Source organism: Quercus lobata, chromosome 3, assembly GCF_001633185.2.
Source record: "Quercus lobata isolate SW786 chromosome 3, ValleyOak3.0 Primary Assembly, whole genome shotgun sequence".
NCBI lineage: Eukaryota > Viridiplantae > Streptophyta > Magnoliopsida > Fagales > Fagaceae > Quercus > Quercus lobata.
In genome coordinates, this window is record NC_044906.1 from 12,446,406 (window position 1) to 12,468,643 (window position 22,238).

The following is a 22,238-nucleotide window of genomic DNA, read 5'->3' on the forward strand; positions in this document are numbered from 1 at the left end:
GGAACACGTTTATATTTGCCTGAAAGCCTTTATCTTGTTCTTTCCCTTACCCACTATACCCAACATAATCTAGGGACTCTAAATCCTTCATTGAATTAGGGAAGTTCCTTATCACACCCTGTGAAAATGAGATTACAAAAACATCTAACCATCATAAAGTTCTGCATAGAGATGAATCCACTGATGCTAGGCCTTAATAGTGTAAATTGTTCTCACAGACTGAGCTACAGTGAATGTCTTTGTGAATAACCAATTCTAAAATGCAGCCTACCGTTGTTCTCCTGTAATTGAAGTTGTCAATACAAATCAGACTTAAATAAAATCATGACGAGTTTTTTTATCCCTTATTGCTGCTTCACTTCATCATCAATTGTACTAGCAAAGTCTGCTATTGTCCAAGGGCCAAGAATCTTTTTTTCTAAAATATTTATTTTCTTATGTTGGATGCAGTTCAGTGGTTAACAGAGCCTGCAAACATGAGAATGAGGCAGACGTTAAGACATAAGAGAGAATGATTTAGAATACAGATATTGACATAAGTAAATGATTTAGAATAATGATTTAGACATTGCATATTTATAATACAAGTATCAACATAAGTAAATGATTTAGAATGGGAGGAATACAGTGGAAACAGGAAACTATACAAAGTTCAGAAGTAGGGACAAACTATAACTCAAAAGAGAGGAAAACAATGTCAAATTCTCATACTTGAATAATGGAGGCAGGATGGAAGGTGATACCTTCCTCCCTCTCCCATTGAACATAAAAAGAAAATGAATACAGACAAAGATGCCATATAGTTACTTCCAAAGGGGCACAATGCAGAAGGTGATACCTTCCTCCCTCTCCCATCGAACAACACGCATTGCTAGGGAAAGAATTAAGACTTAAACTTCTTTCTTCCCATAGCAGCTTGCCAATTTGAAGCACCTTTTTCTTTGACTCTTACTGATGTTAGAGTAATTATAAAAACTGCAACTTGATACCAAAATTCTTTAATTGTCAATTTGCCAAAACTAATGTGTTTTTAGATCTTGAAATCCACGAGAAGCAAAATTTGGTGCAGATAAGAGACACAATTGTCTTTCTATCATTTTTTTAACATGAATTAGCAATAACTTTGGACTTGTAAATGATCCACTAAAAAAATTGGGCTTCCGAGTTCTGACAACATCTTTGTCATTTTATATGGGCACATTATCCTGGCATTTTGCTTTAGAGACTGAATACTAGTGAAACAAAAGCAAGTTCAGGTTGTGAAACTAAAGAGTTGGTTTTGTCCTAATTCAGAACTACTGAAATCCATAATCAGCCATTTGGTCTACTGCCGGAGATCTTGCAAAAAATCATTTCAAGGACATATGTCTTAATATTGTCTTCACATTTTCTAGAAAAGAAATGGAAGGTCAGAATTTTCAATTTAATCTTCTTAAACTATATTTCAAAATTCAGATGGGCTAACATAAATATTCTCAAACATCTATATCATATGTACTTTAATTTCCAGAGCTTGAGTGCAAAAACTGAAAGATTTCAACTCTATAATATTAAGCAGTCTCAATGTCTCATCAAGGGAACATGCCTGTGTGGGAAAAAAACAAAAAACTGAAGATTTTCTCCAATGCTCTAGTACATTAATGAAGACAGATTTCAATTTTTGAAGAAATATGGAAAGTTCACCACTTCTAGAGAATATTCTTATAAGAAAGCCTTGTTTTTAAATTCTTCTCTGCCAAAATTTTACCTTAATGCAAGAAGATTTTCTTCTAGGGGCATTCCCTAGAAATAACAGATATCAAAATAAGAAATTACAGTATTACAAGGAACTAGATTTCAATAGAATTGCACTAAGGCCTCACATTTCTTTATAAACATTTGTTTACTCCTTAATTGCTATCTATTGTTATTTTATTTGTTACCATCTTCAACTTAAATTTTTTTTTTATCAGAAAAATGAATTCCTGGACTGAGCACATACAAGATTCCAATTTATATGACTTTAATAGATTTCAAACAAAGGCTGGATTATAACTTTATGCCTTTATGTTAAGTTAAGCAGCCCTAAGCATTCAAGACTATATCAAAGATGAAAGAAAATCCATGCTATGTAAGTGCAAAGCAATGCTCTGCTCTTATGGTGTCTCAACTTTTGAGATCCATATTAATGGAATATTTGTCCAGGACAACAGCTATTCACTCTATGGAACATAAAATTGGTCATAATCCATTTATTGTTGCTAGTATGTTGAATCAACGATTTATGCTAATAATCCATCAACCTGATGGCTTTGTTTACAAACTAATATGCATCCATATCTTTCTGGAATATACTAAAAGCCAAAGCTATGAATATATAAATTAACTTTAAAACCTGTTATGTAATAAGTTGCCTATCTAACCTGGACTAATATTTTTCTCAACGATGGCTGTGAATAAGAAATTTCAAACCTATATAGGCTTTATAAATATTATTATTTTCATTGGTAAAAGAGTTATCTAGAAACAAAATGTGTCAAACTGAATCTCATAGGCAATCTGTTTCACTCGTAAAGCAACTATAGGGAGGACAAGGTGAAGTGATTACCCTTGCAACATTCTTATATGAACGAAAAAATTGATGGTCCACTTAGGTGGTAGAACTTCTGAAGTAGAAGATGAAACTGACATTCGTAGCATCTTGCGTGCAAATTGAGGATTTGTACTTTGATTAACTGCATCTGCCAATGGAAAGAAAACAAGATAAGGATTCTTAATCTGACTTTTACGAAAGCTATTACAAGATAAGGATAGAGATAATAAAGACTCAAATATTTGCTTGTAGATGCATAAGTAATACCAGCCTTTTTCGAAGAAACACCAACTCTAGCTGGTTTAGAATTCTGACCACCTCTCATATCTGCATACAGAATCAAATAATTAAGAACCTTAACTGAATTTAAACAAAAGAAAACAAGAGAAAGTTGGGTATTTGATTAACGCAAAAGAATTGAATATTGAAGGAGATGTATGAACCTTTACAAATAGTGGAGTGTATGATCCTCCAAAAATCTTCCAATCTCAAGGATAATTGAGCAGTGTCGGAGCAGTCCCCACCTATTTCCACCTAGCAGCACACTCACAAGTGAGGAGAAGGAAATACTAGAAAGTTTTTAACACTATGTTTTATGCCAGTTTACAGAAAAACACACCTGATTATTTTTTTGAATTCACTTGGGTGTTAGTCTCTCTAATTCCAAAGAATACATCGTTCAAATTTTAATATTGATCAAAGCTACACTGAATTATATACAACTGATCAAAACTGCACTGAATTATATCACATGCTACAATTAAAATAACTAATCTCCAAACAACCCATAACAAACTCTCTTACTGCTCTAAAGGCCTTCAGTTACACCAGAACTAACCCCACATGCTGATCTAATTGAGTTAGCCTTTACTGCACTAAGAAGGCTGCCGCATGAGGCATTTTGTGTTTGCATTGCATGAGATGTTGCACATGCTGTTAGTACTGTCATAGCAGGCTGCTGAGCTTGCATTATTGGGCAGTTAGATGCCTCATTCTTAACACTTCAGGCCTCCTGGTTGTTGTCACAACCTTGTGAGCACCAATGAGTATCCTTCGTATCACCAAAATTGTCAAAAAGTTCTTTTAAGTGGAATGAAAACTCTGTTATCCCCTCCTAAGATTCGATTCTATCAGAGTTGAATGATGAGCACCAAATGGTTCTTATGAATTTTGCCTCTGGGAAATTCAATGTGGGATTGACACCAAAGTATTCTCCAACCAAGGTTTGTTGCTCTGAGGGCGAATTGCCTATGATGAAGACTACAATGCATATGCGTTTTTTGTTGAAAACATGCATGAATTTGAGGCCTCCCAATCTGCCATATATGTAACATCAATGTCAAAAGGATGATAATACATGCTGTGCAATGATGATAAAAATTGTAAGGAGAGCTAACTAAGATGAGAGGAGGAAGGGATTCAGATTTTTTTTTTTTGGTTAGGAATTAAAATAGAGTTCAGAAATTTAATATCTTCATAAATGAGTATGGCCAGATGGAGTTTGCAAGAAGTGCGATGGTGAAAGTGTAGAGGCGATACGACACTGATTGGGGGGTGTGACACAAATCAGTGCAACATAAGTATCACAATTTTATGTATTACAAGAACTGTATTTACAATATCAACTTTTTTTTTTGATAGGTAACGAAAAATAATAATAAAAAGCCAACCTGGGTACATTGGGGATGTATTATGGGGGCACAAATCAGGAACCAAAATTACAACGATCAAGTAAAACAGGATGGACAAGACAAGAAGAATGAGACAAAGCCACCCTCCAATTATGGGGAGTGCTAAAAAAAAAAGACTTATAAGCTTGTACTCCTCTTCTTCAGTATAAGCTTTTTAAATTCCTGTAATTCAATTGCAGTACATACCCGACATAAGAAAATATACTCTCAGTTTCTGTTAATATCATCATATGGTTTGAAGACAAGAAAAACTAATTGTCAATTTGCCAAGAATCCACAAGAAACAAAATTTAAACAGATATGAGAGACAATTGTCTTTCTATCACTTTTATATGAATTAGCAATAGCTTTAGACTTGTAAATGATCACCTAAATACGTTGGGATTTTGACAACATTTTTGTCATTTTAAGTAGCATCTTATCCAAGCATTTTGCTTCAGAGATTGAATACCAGTGAAACAAAAGCAATTCAGGTTGGGAAACTAAAGAGTTGGCTTTGACCTAACTCAGAACCACTGAAATCCACAACCAGCCATTAGGTGTACTGCCAGAGATCATGCAACAAAATCATTCCTGTAAGGTTGAATTTAATCAACCATTTTGTTGGCTTTATTCCGTGCCAAATTTGCTTGTATTTCAGCAATTAGTAACCCTGTATTTAGGTGGGTTTGTTGTAAGGGTAGTGAGTGAAATAGAATGTTGAATGCTCAAAAGTGTGCAAGAAAACAGAGTCTCGCGGGTGACTCGCGGCTGCAAGCCACTGGAAGCAACACACGTGTCAAGCATGCCAGAAGCGTCATGCTAGCTGGAGCATTACAGGACAAAATAGGACAACTGGCTGTTCTGTTATCTCGCGGCTGGATCCGCGACTCAGTCAAGTCGCGAGGCCAAGCCGCGAGCCAGCCCTATTTTGAAAAACCTGACGTTTCACATTCCAGTCTCACCTTAGCATAAATACACCTTATACCACGAAAAAAAAAGAGCTTCCAGAGAGAATTTTGAGGGAGAAACCCTATAGTAAAACAAGATTAATTCATCCACAATCTTTACATAAGAGACTCTTCAAATTCTTCAACTTTCTTCCTCTCCATTGTTAAATCCTTGAGAGGCATTTTACCAAAACCTTTTTCTCACTATATCCATTACTGTGAGAGGGCTGTTTGGTGTTTTAGGAAGCAGTTAGGAATGAACCACTTTACATTGGTTGATGCTATGGTCAAGTAGCGGAATCCGGGAAGTTAGAAAAGAAATAGGTTCAGCACAACCTCGTTGGAGAAAGAAGCTTGGAGGGCTTAGGTATACTGGGTAGATTAGGCTTGGAGGGTCTATTGCTGTTCATGTATCCCAACTACATTTTCTAGTGGATTGTTTACTGCTTGGAGGGCGGCGGAGAGGTTTTACGCCGAGGGCTTCGGTTTTCTCTTCGATAACACATCGTGTGTTGTCCTTGTGTTTACATCTCTCTTCTCTTTATCTTTACCTTTTATTTTCTGCTGTGGATGTGATTTTAATTGGCATAGATTGTTTACCAATTTTGTATTAAGCTTTTGTTCATCTTCTGCACATTAATTATTTGATATAAAGTTTGAATTGGTAATTTGTAAATTGGGAGTCTAAACGTTCAAGGGTGTTTTTACACTATTTGAACTTTCAATTGGTATCAGAGCGGGTACACTTTTAGTGGTTTCATTACCATAGTATGATCCTTGACTCCCTATTGAGATGGATCGGTCTCAATCCTTAAATGCACCTTCATATTTTGATGGTAGTAATTATGCTTTTTGGAAGGTTCGCATGAGAGCATTTCTATGTTCCATTGATGAATCAGTTTGGGATGATGTTGATATAGGTTGGACCAGGCCTGAGGAAGCCAAATCCACACGGGATAAGGCAGCACTCGCTGCATCTAATGCTAACAGTAAAACACTTAATGCAATTTCTGTAGTGTGTCTCCAGATGAGTTTCATAGGATTTCTCACATTAACGTTGCCAAAGAAGCATGAGAGATATTGGAGACCACCTACGAAGGAACGAAGAAAGTGAAAGATACCAAATTACAGATGCTAACCACTCGGTTTGAGTTAAAAATGAGTGAGGATGAGTCATTTGACTCTTTTTATAGCAAGCTGAATGAGGTGATTGTAAGCAAGTTCAATTTGGGAGAGAAAACGAAGGATTCTAAAATTGTAAGGAAGATCCTTCGATCATTGCCGGAAAGTTTTCGTGCCAAAGTGACAGCGATTGAAGAGAGCAAGGACCTTGATGACATCAAAGTCCAAGAGCTGGTTGGTTCTCTTCAGACTTATAAAATGTCGCTGCCCAATCAACGGAAGAGTAAATCTCTTGCTCTTAAGACCATTAATGAGAAGGTGGGAAGTCCATGACTCATCAGAAGAAGATGTGGTTGACAAAGATGTTGCATACCTTGTAAAAAAATTCCGAAAATTCTTGAAATTCAAGAATAATGGCAAATTTGGTGATAAAGGAAAATTCCAAAGTTCAGGAAGGGAGAAAAGGGAATTCAAAAAGAAAGATGGAAAAGAATTCCAATCTACACAAGGTGTCACTTGTTTTGAATGCAACGGGCATGGACACTTTAAAAAAGAATGTCTGAATTATTTGAAATCAAAAGGCAAAGTATATGCCACGACATTGAGTGATTCGGATTCATTCGACTTAGATTCTGAGGAAAGCTGTGACGGAGAAGGGAATTATTCAGCTTTTATGACTATTGCCCATGTTAAGTCTTCAGACGAGTTAAATCTGCTTGTACGAGAACTTGGAGAGCATAGCGATGAAGAATCATTGGGAAATGTTGAAGAATTAGATGCTGAAGAAGATGAAAGTACAGCCAATCTTCAAGAGAATTATAACTCACTCCTGGAGAAGTAAGGTGAGTATACAAGGGTGGCCAAGGCAGCTGTGAGAAAGATGAAGAAGGCAAAGGAGGACTATAAAAGTCTCCTAATTCGCTATAAGGAGGCCAAGTGTGAGATAGAAACACTGAATGGTGAGCTGTCGGAAGCCTACACAAAAGTGAGATTTCTTGAGCAAGAGGTTGTGCAAGCAAATGCCAAAATAGAGAGGGTCTCCACCAAGAAGCTAAATGATGTTATTTCACCTCAAAAGCATTTTTCAGACAAATCTGGGTTGGGATATACCGGAGGGAGTAGCTCATTTGGCAATGTCACAAAAGAAGTGAAGTTTATAAAGGCCAAAGAGCCAGTTGAAGTTGGTCCTACTGCTGAGAAGCCCAAGGTAGAGGAGAAGAAGAATGTGGAGAATGAACGGTTGTTGAATCCCCGTAATCAATTTGTGGGCATGTCTAAATCCCAAGCCAAGTCTTGTCCACGACCACAAAGAGGTCCTAGATCAAATTATGTGTGTCATCACTGCGGACTTCAAGGACATACTCGACCAAATTGTCAAAAGCTGAGAGCAATGAATAGAGCAACTCCTCAAAGGTCACGAGGACCTAGAAATGATAGGAGAAATTGGGCTAGTGAACCATCAAGAGATCAAAACGGTGATCTCGGAATGATGGACGTGATGAAGATGATTGGTGCATTCACCAATTGCTTGGAAAGCTTCACACGAAAGTTTGAAAGCCCTAACTCCCGTACCCAATCCTATAAGGAAATCATCCCAAACGCAAGTGACATGTGGGTGAAAGAGGATACTCATGCATAAGCATTACAACATGTTCATACATCAATACTTCCTATGCTTTGTGACGGTGTTTGATTGTTTGCTTATTGATTATGTTGGTGGTTGTTTGTTTGTCTATTTGTGCATACTTTTGTTCATTTTTGTTTTTGATTAATCTTTTTCTTCTTATGTGTCAAAAATCCAAAAACCACATAAAAATAGAAAATCAAAAAGTTTGATTGACATTGTTGAGTTTTGTCTCAAAACTTGTTTTGCCTTGTACCTTTGTGCTAATGGCTTTGTGCATTTACGAGTATAGCTTATTCCTTTGCACTCTTATCACTGTGGAAGAAATCTTGAAATCTATGTGACTGTTGTAAATAGATCTTCAAACTTGTCATGAATGATTAGTGAATGGTTATGTTGATCTTGAGACATGCATAGACTTGTGCCTATATATCTTCCCACTCTTTATTTTTGTTTTTGCTAAAAAGAGCTCACCAAATGTAAATCTCCAAATGAAAAGAGATATTGAGCTGCAAAAGTCTGTCGCACATACTAGTGTTCAACTAGGAAAAAGGGAAAGCGACCAAAAAAAAAAATTTTAAGTGAATGACTATTCAAAAAACCAAAGGCTGTATCATCAAGGTGAAATACCAAATATCACTCTCACAAGGAAAGGTGATTGTTTCAAAAGGATCAAAAAGATCAAATGTTATGCTTAAAAGTGAAGTCAAATGTAAAGCTCCAAGTTATGTTATCAAGTCTTGTGGGAGGTCATATATGCATACTTCTATAATTGAGATGGGTCATATGATCTAGTGCTAATTGTGTATGTCTTAGTTGAATTGATCATTGAATCTTCACATTAGACTAAGGACTATCTCATTGTTGATATCCACACACAACACACAAGTTTATGTCCAATGAATGTCATATTCATTTGTGTGATTGTACTTGATAAAATGTTTTTTCACATGCTTAATCTTTGTTAATTCAAACACAAAAAGATTTTTGATTGTTTAAGTTGTTTTTAGAAAAGTGTTTTGTTTTTACAAAAAACTAAAAATCTTCAAAAATAATGTCCTGTTTTGGCGACTCAGTCGCGGGTTACCCAAGTCGCGAAATTCAACCGTGAGCTCGCGTGTTAATTTTGGCAACTTGTTTGCGAGTGAAAGGTCCAGTCACGAGGGTTACACAGAGATTTTCGCGGCTCAGCTTGCGACTCCCTCGCGAGTAGACCTTCCAGTCGCGAAAAACACTTAGAAAATTTTTCACAATTTTGTCTTTGAATGTTTTGGCGGCTAGACCTGGCGTTTTGTTGGCGACTCACTTCAGTCGCGAAAAATGCGTGTTTGGCAAAAACTGGGGCAGTTTTTAAATTTTTTTCAGTTTTCTCTCGTACTTTATGTGACTGTTCATTTTCTCTTTTTTATCTGAAACTTCCCAAACACACCGTGTAACCGACTTCATACTCCATTGTTACTTCATTTCTTCTCAAAATCATTAAGAAAAGGTATGGGTCTTATCTTCCTCACTTCATATTCTCTGTTTTGTGTATTATTTTCTTGCCATTTGAGTAGATGCTGTATTCGAAACATTCTTCTCTTTGTTTGCTGGGTATGGTTGGTTGTGTTTATTGTTGATTTCATCCGTTTTCATATTGTTGGTCACATTGTGCTATTCTTTGTTCTGTGCTTTGGCTGCTGTTGGTTTTCATACTCATTTGGTACATGGGTTTGGTACTTTTTGTGTTTTACTCCATTTATTTGTGGGAGTGTTTTAGTATGCCTGAGGCATTGGATTACTCATCTCATATTACTGTGTTTTTATGTTGACATAACATGTGTGTGCTTGCGTCTTGAGGGTATCTCTTTAAAACATTTCATTTTCTGAATGTTATGCCTCACTGCCATGTGCTCTATTTTGGGTGTCTGTGGTTTCCACTGTTCTTTCATATTGATGTTTTATGCCTGTTCCTATCTTCTGTGGTCTTATTTGTGCTATCCATCCTTATTGTTCTAATGTTCTCAATCTGTGCATATCATGGTCATGGTAGAACTGTCTCATTGACAGTTATTTATAAATTTGTGTTTCTCTGTGATCTCTTGCACTATCACCATTTTGATGCACATGCTTCATTTTGCACTTCAGTATTGCTTATGGTTTTTTTTGGGATTGACCTAACTTATGTTTGTATTTGTGTTTGATATCTCTGGTTTACACTCATATTTGAATCTAATCAAGTTGATATCTGTCCTTTGTGGTGCTGTTTTTGGTTCTTTGCTGTGTGCCTATTCTCTTGCAGATGTCTCGTGGATCCTTTAAGGGCAAAGACATTGTTACTGATGATCCATCAACCCCAGTTGCTAAAAGGACTCGATTCTCATCTCAATCATCTCAAGACTCCAATTTGGAGAGGTTTAGAACCCCGCTTACCTCACACATCTACTCAAACATTTTTGACAGGGCATCTCCTATAGTGGAATGGGTGGTTGAGTTTAATACCTTGGGGACCACTTTTATCCCTCGAATCTTTGAACCAAGAGATTGGACAAACTTATTTGGGAATTTTGACGACCCAATGGATGAACTGGTCAAGGAATGTTACCCTAATGCAAGTGATCTTGGAGTTGAGTTAATTTGCTGGGTAAGAGGAAAGGAATTTATCATCACCCCAAACTCCATAGCCGAAATTCTCTGTATCACTAGACCTTCGAATGTGGATCTAACTTCGTATGATGATCGAACTCTAGAGACTCAAGACATTCTACAAGTTCTTGGACTTGACCATGAAGTCTCTAGTACAGGCACATCCATAAGCACTGCCAAGTTTGCACCTGAGCTGACCACACTAAAGTTGATCATGTTCTCAAATCTCTACCCATTGTCCAACACAACTTTCATCAATCTTGGAAGAGCTCAATTCCTCTGTGATCTTATTACAGGAGCCCCCATTGATAACTGTGCACACATCTTTCAAACCATAAGGAAGACCGCGGCTCGATCTGCAGCTCGAGGATGTATTCCATTCTGCAGTCTCATCATGAAGATCATTCTTCGTGAAGGTATTGTTCCTCCCTCTGATGGAAAAATGATGACCCGTTCGCGTCCAATTTCCATGTTCACTCTACAAGCCAGCAAAAGTCATTCCTCTAAAACACCAAAGAGTGCACACATCTCTCTGGTACTCCATCTGCTCCTGAGTCAGAGACACATGGACATACCACACCTATTTCGCGTGTCATCCTTGAAGTTCAACAAACTACCATTCCACAAGCACAATCTGATCCTCAAACTGATATAGTGGGTCGTTTGCTTGAAAGTATTCAGAAGCGCATTGACGAAATGGTGAACCTTCTCTACTCCACCAATAACCATGTTCAAATGCGACTCGAGACCATGGAGAATCAATTAGAAGCTATTCAACAGAAGTTAGACGACAGCCTTTAACTATTTGTGCCAAAAAGGGGGAGAGCATACAGTAAGGAGGAGAAAGTTCAAAGGGAAGTGTGCATAGTAATAGGAAGAGTACTCATACTTTTGTTTATGTTTTTGGATAATTTTTTGTTACTATAGGTTTGATACACTGTGGTTTTAGTGTATGTTTGTTTCTAACTCTTAACACATGGATGGTTTTGAAACTTGGTTTACTCTTTTTATATATATATATATATATATGTATATTGTTGATGTTTTTCAGTATATATTGTTGTTTGTACCCATGTTGCTTTTGTAAGCTTTTAGGGTTTCTTGTAGGTTTTATGTTTGTACCATGCTTTATGCAGCCTCTATGTTTTTGTTAAATCAGTACTTCTATCTAAATGTCATGCATTTTCTTGTTAAGTATTGTCACTCTTGTGCCCTTGTAGGATTGTTCCTAGATGCATATACTTGGTGTATTATGCATTGGTTGAGTGTTGGGCATACAAGCAACTTGCATTGTTCTTGTTAGCTTGTATGTTCAAGTGTTCATTCCAAGTGTGAATGAGCACTGTGATCACTACCTTGTAGTGATTACTTGTTTGATCAAGCCATGATTTGTTTCTTAACTTCATCTTTACTTAATCACTTTTTGCCTGTTTCATATGCATTTCATATTTTCTGCATACAATGATCATGGTGTATTGTTGTGTTTCAGGAGTTTCATGTTCATATGATTCAAGTGCCTCACAGTTTCTAGAATTAGGTGTGAGTGAGTTTTGCTCAACTGTTCCCAACTCACATGTTAAGTCTAGAGTCTGTTTTGGGGTTTTGTCACAGAATAGCCAAATGGGGAGATTGTAAGGTTGAATTTAATCAACCATTTTGTTGGCTTTATTCCGGGCCAAATTTGCTTATATTTCAGCAATTAGTAACCCTGTATTTAGGTGAGTTTGTTGTAAGGGTAGTGAGTGAGATAGAGTGTTGAATGCTCAAGAGTGTGCAAGAAAACAAAGTCTCACGGCTGGATCTCGCGGGTGACTTGCGGCTGCAAGCCGCCAGAAACAGCACACGTGCCAAGCATGCTAGAAGTTGAAGCGTCATGCTAGCTGGAGCACTACAGGACAAAATAGGACAACTGACCGTTCTATTATCTCGCGGCTGGATCTCGCAACTCAGTCAAGTCGCGAGGCCAAGCCGTGAGCCAGCCCTGTTTTGAAAAACCTGACGTTTCACATTCCTGTCTCACCTTAGTATAAATACCTTTTATACCCACGAAAGAAAGAGAACTTTCAGAGAGAATTTTGAGAGAGAAACCCTATAGTAAAACAAGATTGATTCATCCACAATCTTTACATAAGAGACTCTTCAAATTCCTCAACTCTCTTCCTCTTCATTGTTAAATCCTTGAGAGGTATTTTACCAAAACCTTTTTCTCATCATATCCATTACTGTGAAAGGGCTGTTTGGTGTTCTACGAAGCAGTTAGGAAGGAACCAATTTACATTGGTTGATGCTATGGTCAAGTAGCGGAATCCGGGAAGCTAAAAAAGAAATAGGTTCGACACAACCTCGTTGGAGCAAGAAGCTTGGAGGGCTTAGGTACACTAGGTAGATTAGGCTTGAAGGGTCTATTGCTGTTCATGTATCCCAACTACATTTTCTAGTGGATTGTTTACCGCTTGGAGGACGGCAAAGAGGTTTTACGCCGAGGGCTTCGGTTTCCTCTTCGATAACACATCGTGTGTTGTCCTTGTGTTTGCATCTCTCTTCCCTTTATCTTTGCTTTTTATTTTCTGTTGTAGATGTGATTTTAATTGGCATAGATTGTTTACCAATTCTGTATTAAGCTTTTATTCATCTTCCGCACATTAATTGTTTGATATAAAGCTTGAATTGGTAATTTGTAAATTGGGGGTCTAAACGTTCAAGGGTGTTTTTACACTATTTGAACTTTCAATTCCATTGACATGTCTTAAATAATATTGACTTCACATTTTCTAGAAAAGAAATAGAGGGAAAAGGGATTACACAGGGATCTAAAACAAAGAAACAGGACTCAAGCAACACTAAAACCACATCACATAGAACTTTACCAGAATTTTCACCTTAACTTTCATAAGATATATTTCAAAATTCAGATGGACTAACATAAATATTCTCAAACATCTCTTTCATATGAACTTCTATTTGTACAGAATAAGGAAATAAGGAAATGTCACCTTCTATTTGTACAGAATAATGCATCTTTTTCTAAATTCTGAAAAACCTCTTCAAGAGAAAATTGTAATGAGAAAGCATTGGCATTCAGTTCTTCCTTGCCAAACTATTTTCCCAAAGCCAATGGCACTCTGAATTTCCTAGAAATAGCAGATATAAAAAAATAAGACATTAGTATAAAACCAGGAACTTGATTTCAATAGAATTACACCAAGACCTCACATTTCTTTATTCCTTGACTGCTATCTATTGTTATTTTATTTGTTACCATCAAGCATTCAACTTAATTATTTTTTGTTCATTAAAAATGAATTCCTGGACTTAGCACATACAATATTCCAATTTATATGATTTTTATAGATGTCAAACAAAGGCTGGATTGCAACTTTATGGCTTTATGGTAAGTTAAGCAGCCTTAATAATTTAAGACTACATCAAAGACAAAAGGAAATCCATGTTATGCAAGTGCGAAACTGCTTTCTAAACAAGTTTCTTATGATGTCTCAACTTTTGATATCCATCTTACTGGAATATTTGTGCAGAAACCTAAGTTTGGTATTAATCAAAGTATTCTTCCTAGTTTGTTGAGTCAACAACTTATGCTTTTAATCCATCAACCTGATGGCTTTGTTTACAAACTAATATGCATGCATAATTTAATACTATATACAAAAAACCAAAGGTATATAAAATAAAAATTTAACTTTACAATGTGTTAATATTATATGTCCACCTGTTTAATCTGGAAAAAATATTTTTGCTCAATAGTTGCTCTGAATAAGAAATACCAAACATAGGCTTTATGAATATTGTTATTTTTGTAGGTAGAAGGGAGTTATAGAGAAAAAAGTGCATCAATATAGGGAGGAAAAAGTGAAGTGATTGTAATGTTCTGATATGAACAAAAAAATCTTGCTCCATTAGGTAGTGGTAGAACATCCCAAGTAGCAGTTGTCTAAAACTGAAGCTATCCTCAGAAAGGTATTGGTAGAAGATTAAACTAATATCGTATTATCTTGCGCGAAAATAGAGGATTTGTATTTTGATTATTTAAATCTGACTTTTACAAAAGCTATTGCAAGATAAGGATTGAGATAATTAAGACTCTATTTTTTCTTGTAGATGAATAAGTAGTACCAGATTTTTTTGAAGGAGCACCAACTCTAGCTGGTTTAGAATTCTGACCTTGTCTCATATCTGCAAACAGAATCAAATAATTGAGAACCTTAATTGAATTTAAAGAAAAGAAAAGAGAAAGTTTGTTATTTGATTAACACAAAAGGACTGAATCTTAAAGGAGATGTATGAACCTTTTGAACTGGGATTTTAGAGTCTATGAAGAACTGGGATTACCGGATTACCCATACCTGAGAATTTGAAGAATTGGTTCGTCCACGTAAGCAATTGTAGGCCATCCTTTCATGTTTCCTCGGCCACCTTCCAGTTGTTTTAATTCTGCTTTGAAAAAAATCTGCATTGTAAATAAATTGGCCAAGACATCAATATTGAAGAAGATAAAAGAAGTCTGCACAATTTGAAAAAAAAAAAAATTTATTTTTTGATTGCATAGAAAGTACAAGTACATTTGTATCACCTGCCCAAAGAAGCTGAAGCATATTAGTTGCTGATTTGAAAATATGGGACATGAGCAATCTTACGCCAATCTCGCCTCCATTTAGGTATCTTTCTTTCAAGCGGATGCGGACACCGATCATTGATTATTAGGGATTGTAAGGAGGAGAGATTGCCGATCCCTTCAGGAAGTGATTTCAGGTTGGGACATCCCTCAATTTCAAGGTCTTGAAGTGATGTAAGGTTACCAATCCACATTGGTAAAGTAATCAAGCACAGAACATATGTCTTAGTATTGTCTTCACATTTTCTAGAAAAGAAATGGAAGGTCAGAATTTTCAATTTAATCTTCTTAAACTATCAAAATCAGATGGGCTAACATAAATATTCTCAAACATCTGTATCATATGTACTTTAATTTCCAGAGCTTGAGTGCAAAAACTGAAAGATTTCAACTCTATAATATTAAGCAGTCTCAATGTCTCATCAAGGGAACATGCCTGTGTGGGAAAAAAACAAAAGACTGAAGATTTTCTCCAATGCTCTAGTACATTAATGAAGACAGATTTCAATTTGAAGGAATATGGAAAGTTCACCACTTCTAGAGAATATTCTTATAAGAAAGCCTTATTTTTAAGTTCTTCTCTGCCAAGATTTTACCTTAATGCAAGAAGACTTTCTTCTAGGGGCATTCCCTAGAAATAACAGATATCAAAATAAGAAATTACTGTATTACCAGGAACTAGATTTCAATAGAATTGCACTAAGGCCTCACATTTCTTTATAAACATTTGTTTACTCCTTAACTGTTATCTGTTGTCGTTTTATTACCATCTTCAACTTAATTATTTTTTAAATCAGAAAAATGAATTCCTGGACTGAGCGCATACAAGATTCCAATTTATATGATTTTAATAGATTTCAAACAAAGGCTGGATTATAACTTTATGCCTTTATGTCAAGTTAAGCAGCCCTAAGCATTCAAGACTATATCAAAGATGAAAGAAAATCCATGCTATGTAAGTGCAAAGCAAGGCTCTGCTCTTATGGTGTCTCAACTTTTGAGATCCATATTAATGGAATATTTGTCCAGGACAACAGCTATTCACTCTATGGAACATAAAATTGGTCATAATCCATTTACTGTTGCTAATATGTTGAATCAACGACTTATGCTAATAATCCATCAATCTGATGGCTTTGTTTACAAACTAATATGCATCCATATCTTTCTGGAATATACTAAAAGCCAAAGCTATGAATATATAAATTAACTTTAAAACCTGTTATGTAATAAGTTGCCTATCTAACCTGGACTAATATTTTTCTCAACGATGGCTGTGAATAAGAAATTTCAAACCTATATAGGCTTTATAAATATCAGTATTTTCATTGGTAAAAGAATTATCTAGAAACAAAATGTGTCAAACTGAATTTCATAGGCAATCTGTTTCACTCGTAAAGCAACTATAGGGAGGAAAAGGTGAGGTGATTACCCTTGCAACATTCTTACATGAACAAAAAAATTGATGATCCACTTAGGTGGTAGAACTTCTGAAGTAGAAGATGAAACTGACATTCGTAGCATCTTGCGTGCAAATTGAGGATTTGTATTTTGATTAACTGCATCTGCCAATGGAAAGAAAACAAGACAAGGATTCTTAATCTGACTTTTACAAAAGCCATTACAAGATAAGGATAGAGATAATAAAGACTCAAATATTTGCTTGTAGATGCATAAGTAATACTAGCCTTTTTCGAAGAAACACCAACTCTAGATGGTTTAGACTTCTGACCACCTCTCGTATCTGCATACAGAATCAAATAATTGAGAACCTTAACTGAATTTTTAAACAAAAGAAAACAAGAGAAAGTTGGGTATTTGATTAATGCAAAAAGATTGAATATTGAAGGAGATGTATGAACCTTTACAAATAGTGGAGTGTATGATCCTTCAAAAATCTTCCAATCTCAAGGATAATTGAGCAGTGTTGGAGCAGTCCCCACCTATTTCCACCTAGCAGCATGCTGACAAGTGAGGAGAAGGAAATACTAGAAAGTTTTTAACACTATGTTTCATGCCAGTTTACAGAAAAACACACCTGATTATTTTTTTGAATTCATGGGTTTTAGTCTCTCCAATTCCAAAGAATACATCGTTCAAAATTTAATATTGATCAAAACTACACTGAATTACATCACATGCTACAATTACAATAACTAATCTCCAAACAACCCATAACAAACTCACTTAACTGCTCTAAAGGCCTTCAGTTACACCAGAACTAACCCCACATGCTGATATAATTGAGTTAGCCTTTACTGCACTAAGACTGCTGCTGCATGAGGCACTTTGTGTTTGCATTGCATGAGATGTTGCACATGCTGTTAGCACTGTCATTGCAGGCTGCTGAGCTTGCATTATTGGGCAGTTAGATGCCTCACTCTTAACACTTCAGGCTTCCTGGTTGTTGTCACAACCTTATGAGCACCAATAAGGAAATGTCACCTTCTATTTGTACAGAATAATGAGTCTTTTTCTAAATTCTGAAAAACCTCTTCAAGAGAAAATTGTAACGAGAAAGCATTGGCGTTCAGTTCTTCCTTGCCAAACTATTTTCCCAAAGCAAGTGGCACTCTGAATTTCCTAGAAATAGCAGATATAAAAAATAAGACATTAGTATAAAACCAGGAACTTGGTTTCAATAGAATTGCACCAAGACCTCACATTTCTTTATTCCTTGACTGCTATCTATTGTTATTTTATTTATTACCATCAAGCATTCAACTTAATTATTTTTTGTTCAGTAAAAATGAATTCCTGGACTTAGCACATACAATATTCCAATTTATATGATTTTTATAGATGTCAAACAAAGGCTGGATTGCAACTTTATGGCTTTATGGTAAGTTAAGCAGCCTTAATAATTTAAGACTACATCAAAGACAAAAGGAAATCCATGTTATGCAAGTGCGAAACTGCTTTCTAAACAAGTTTCTTATGATGTCTCAACTTTTGATATCCATCTTAATGGAATATTTGTGCAGAAACCTAAGTTTGGTATTAATCAAAGTATTCTTCCTAGTTTGTTGAATCAACAACTTATGCTTTTAATCCATCAACCTGATGGCTTTGTTTACAAACTAATATGCATGCATAATTTAATACTATATACAAAAAACCAAAGGTATATAAAATAAAAATTTAACTTTACAATGTGTTAATATTATATGTCCACCTGTTTAATCTGGAAAAAATATTTTTGCTCAATAGTTGTTCTGAATAAGAAATACCAAACATAGGCTTTATGAATATTGTTATTTTTGTAGGTAGAAGGGAGTTATAGAGAAAAAGTGCATCAATATAGGGAGGAAAAAGTGAAGTGATTGTAATGTTCTGATATGAACAAAAAAACATGCTCCATTAGGTAGTGGCAGAACATCCCAAGTAGCAGTTGTCTAAAACTGAAGCTATCCTCAAAAAGGTATCGGTAGAAGATTAAAACTAACAACGTATTATCTTGAGTGAAAATAGAGGATTTGTATTTTGATTATTTAAATCTGACTTTTACAAAAGCTATTGCAAGATAAGGATTGAGATAATTAAGACTCAATATTTTTGTTTGTAGATGAATAAGTAGTACCAGATTTTTTTGAAGGAGCACCAACTCTAGCTGGTTTAGAATTCTGACCTTGTCTCATATCTGCAAACAGAATCAAATAATTGAGAACCTTAATTGAATTTAAAGAAAAGAAAAGAGAAAGTTTGTTATTTGATTAACACAAAAGGACTGAATCTTAAAGGAGATGTATGAACCTTTTGAACTGGGATTTTAGAGTCTATGAAGAACTGGGATTACCCATACCTGAGAATTTGAAGAATTGGTTCGTCCATGCAAGCAATTGTAGGCCATCCTTTCACGTTTCCTCGGCCACCTTTCAGTTGTTTTTAATTCTGCTTTGAAAAAATCTGCATTGCAAATAAATTGGCCAAGACATCAATATTGAAAAAGATAAAAGAAGTCTGCACAATTTGAAAAAAAAAAAAAAAAATTTGATTGCATAGAAAGTACAAATACATTTGTATCACCTGCCCAAAGAAGCGGAAGCATATTAGTTGCTGATTTGAAAATATGGGACATGAGCAATCTTACGCCAATCCTCGCCTCCATTTAGGTATCTTTCTTTCAAGCGGAAGCGGACACTGACCATTGATTATTAGGGATTGTAAGGAGGAGAGATTGCCGATCCCTTCAGGAAGTGATTTCAGGTTGGGACATCCCTCAATTTCAAGGTCTTGAAGTGATGTAAGGTTACCAATCCACACTGGTAAAGTAATCAAGCACAGAACATCTGAAATTTTGAGAGTTTGCAAAGAGGTAACACTAAAAAATCGTATCTCATCATCACTGAACAGATCAACCTCCTCGCAGCCCCTAATTTCCAGCGACTTGAGGGAGGTGAGGTGTTGTATGGATCGAGACAGAGGCAGATATTTTAGTCCAGCACATGCCTCAATTGTTAGATTCTCGAGAGAAGCCAGGTTTTGCAACCACTGCTCTGCCAGAAACTCTAGGTCCAGAATCTCAATCAAATACAGAGACTTTAATTTGGAGAGAGAAGGGGAGGGGTATGAAGAAAAGGAATGCGAAGAGGTTGCTATGCGTTTTAGATTAGGCATATATTTAAGAGATAGATCTCGGAGACACGGGAGTTGATACATTGGTGGTAGATGATTGCACTTTGAATTCGATATTTCTAATTCAACAAGATTTGTCAATGAAGCAAGCCAACTAGGAAATCTCACACCCTTGTACCATTCCACGTACAAATTTTTTAAATTTGGGTGTGGCCGAAGGCCTTTCATTAAATTTTCATCATTACGAACATCTTCGACATCCTTACCCTTCTTAGCCTTCTGCCTGTCCCATTGTAATTTCAACCTTCTAAGATGTTGCTTATCCTTCAAATTCGCAGCCTTGGCTTCTGAGGCAGCATTTTTCACCCGCGCCAGATTAAGTATGATACATAGTTCTCCTCTCAAGTTATTTAGCTTGTTCAATTCGGCTAGACTACCACAATGCTTGGCGAAGAAATTAGCTCTAGGTTTCTCTTTCACAATGAGTAGTTCCGCTAGACCACTACAATACTTGGAGAAGAAATCAGCTTCAGGTTCCTGGGTCATAATAAATAATGGTAATACTTGAAGGGAAGTCAATTGCCCTAATCCAGGTGGCATGTGAGTCAAACTATGACAACCATTTATCTCAAGACATCTGAGGTTGGCCAATTTTGGAATGTTTTCAGGTAGTTCTTTAAGCCAAATACAATCACTAAGGTTTAACATTTGCAAATTAAGCAATCTAATAATAGAACCAGGGAGAACTTTAATTTTATTCTTGGAAAGATCAAGGTACTTTAAATAAACCAACTTGTCTATAGAATGTGGCAACGCAACAATACTTAAGCCATGTAGGTCTAATGCATGCAAGCCTCCAAAACTAGAAAAAGGTATTTTGAGAGTTGATTTTTGACGAGCTAATTCTTCCCTGCCTTGAGCTTTATAGAGACTCTTATGAAGTATTTTGATAGTTAATTTTTGAAGAGCTAATTTTTCCTTGCCTAGATCTATCCAGGAAGTGAATGTCAATATAAATGTGCGTACCTTCTTTGCTTTGAATAACAAGCTTAAATTCTTCTCAAAAACTTTTTCAAATGGAATTGATAGATGACGAACATTTTTATTGACATTTTCTGCATTGGAATCAACAAGTGTGCACTCAATATTTGAGATTGATTGTGCCAAATCAAGGATTAAATCATGAATTTTAAAACTAACAATATTTCCAAAGCGATCTTCACTAGCCTTTTGGAAGAAAGACCTCCAAAGTAGATTCATAAAGTACTCATTAGCAACATCCTCCAGCCTTAGCCTTTCGTTTGATGATTGGATAAATCCTTGTGCTATCCACAGTTATATCAATGTTAACTTCGAAATCTCATGATCTTTAGGAAACAATGAACAATAAGCAAAACAACACTTTAAATGTAAAGGGAGATGATCGTAACTTAATTTTAGAATTGATAAGATACCACTATCATTTTCCCCTTGAGTTACATCTAAAAGTTCTTTATCCTTGATATATGACCATTCATCCTCTGTCTCTTTGAAGTATAATATTCTACCTACCGTTTTGATAGCAAGAGGCACTCCACAACTTTTTTGTACAATGTCCATTCCAATTGCTTTAAGTTTGAGATCAATGGTCTCTTGCCCTTTTTTAAATGCCATTTGCTTCAACAAAGACCAAGATTTATTTTCTGATAGGCCTTCTAGAAAAATTGGTGAGACTGTGCTAGTGATCTCGGCAACCAATTTAATCCGTGTAGTTATCATCACCTTACTTCCCTTAAAGCCACCCAACGAAATTTTTTTCAAGTTACACCAACCTTCCACGTTTTCATTCCACACATCATCCAAAAAAAGTAAGTACTTCTTTTGGTTGAGTATTTCACGAAGTTTAATTTGCAGTTGATCCATTTCAAGGTTTTTAGGTTTTCTCCCTGTCGCACATCCAATTATCTTTTCAGCAATTGTTTTCACGTCAAAGACATCAGAGACATACACCCACATATGCAACTCAAAATATGTCTTCACTTTCTCATCATATTGAGCAAGGTTGGTTTTTCCTATACCTCTGATTCCCACTACGGATATGAATGAGACATTCTCTTCAACATCATAGTTCAATAATAAATCTATAAGGTTCTTCTTATCCTCTTCCCTCCCGATGACCTCTTCTTCACTTATAAAAGAGTGAGTTTGGTCTTTCTCCCTAGTCACAGCCCTCACCTGTGAAGGAACTTCTACGAACTGGAAATTGTTCCTTATTTGCCATTTCATCACCACCCATCACCCTTCTCCGCAAATCTTGAGTGGAGAAATCGGTCAGCAAGTCATCTGCATCATAAATTGCGTCTTTGAGTTTCATGAGCCAGTCCTTCACTTGATGGCTCTTGTCCTGCAACTCATCTGCGTCCTGAAACACAGCTTGAACAGTGGATACCGTGTTCTTCAATTTCTCAAGGTCATCTTTGACACCGCAAAATCA

General features: G+C 36.0%; 1 protein-coding gene across 11 annotated transcripts; it reads right to left on the reverse strand.

The window, feature by feature from the left end:
- Positions 1-169: 169 nt before the first annotated feature.
- Positions 170-20,601, reverse strand: LOC115979356 (putative disease resistance protein RGA4). 11 transcript variants are annotated; one of them, XR_004089039.1, is made up of 10 exons: positions 16,623-16,751; positions 15,149-15,436; positions 14,922-15,025; positions 14,692-14,751; positions 13,557-13,694; positions 3,192-3,888; positions 3,016-3,106; positions 2,840-2,899; positions 2,588-2,720; positions 170-468 (listed from the first exon to the last, which is right to left on the reverse strand). XR_004089039.1 is itself a non-coding variant. In XM_031101372.1 (10 exons), exon 1 carries the CDS (start codon positions 20,471-20,473, stop codon positions 19,277-19,279), a length of 1,197 nt encoding a protein of 398 aa, XP_030957232.1. In that variant the 5' UTR covers positions 20,474-20,601; the 3' UTR covers positions 170-468; positions 2,588-2,720; positions 2,840-2,899; positions 3,016-3,106; positions 3,192-3,294; positions 3,377-3,888; positions 17,636-17,773; positions 18,771-18,830; positions 18,993-19,096; positions 19,217-19,276. The 11 variants fall into 11 exon arrangements, 8 of the variants coding, with proteins under 8 accessions (XP_030957232.1, XP_030957234.1, XP_030957231.1 ...); XM_031101372.1 differs by lacking the exons at positions 13,557-13,694; positions 14,692-14,751; positions 14,922-15,025; positions 15,149-15,436; positions 16,623-16,751 and adding exons at positions 17,636-17,773; positions 18,771-18,830; positions 18,993-19,096; positions 19,217-20,601 and having other exon boundaries at positions 3,192-3,294; positions 3,377-3,888; XR_004089041.1 differs by lacking the exon at positions 14,922-15,025.
- Between the last annotated feature and the right edge of the window lie 1,637 nt (positions 20,602-22,238).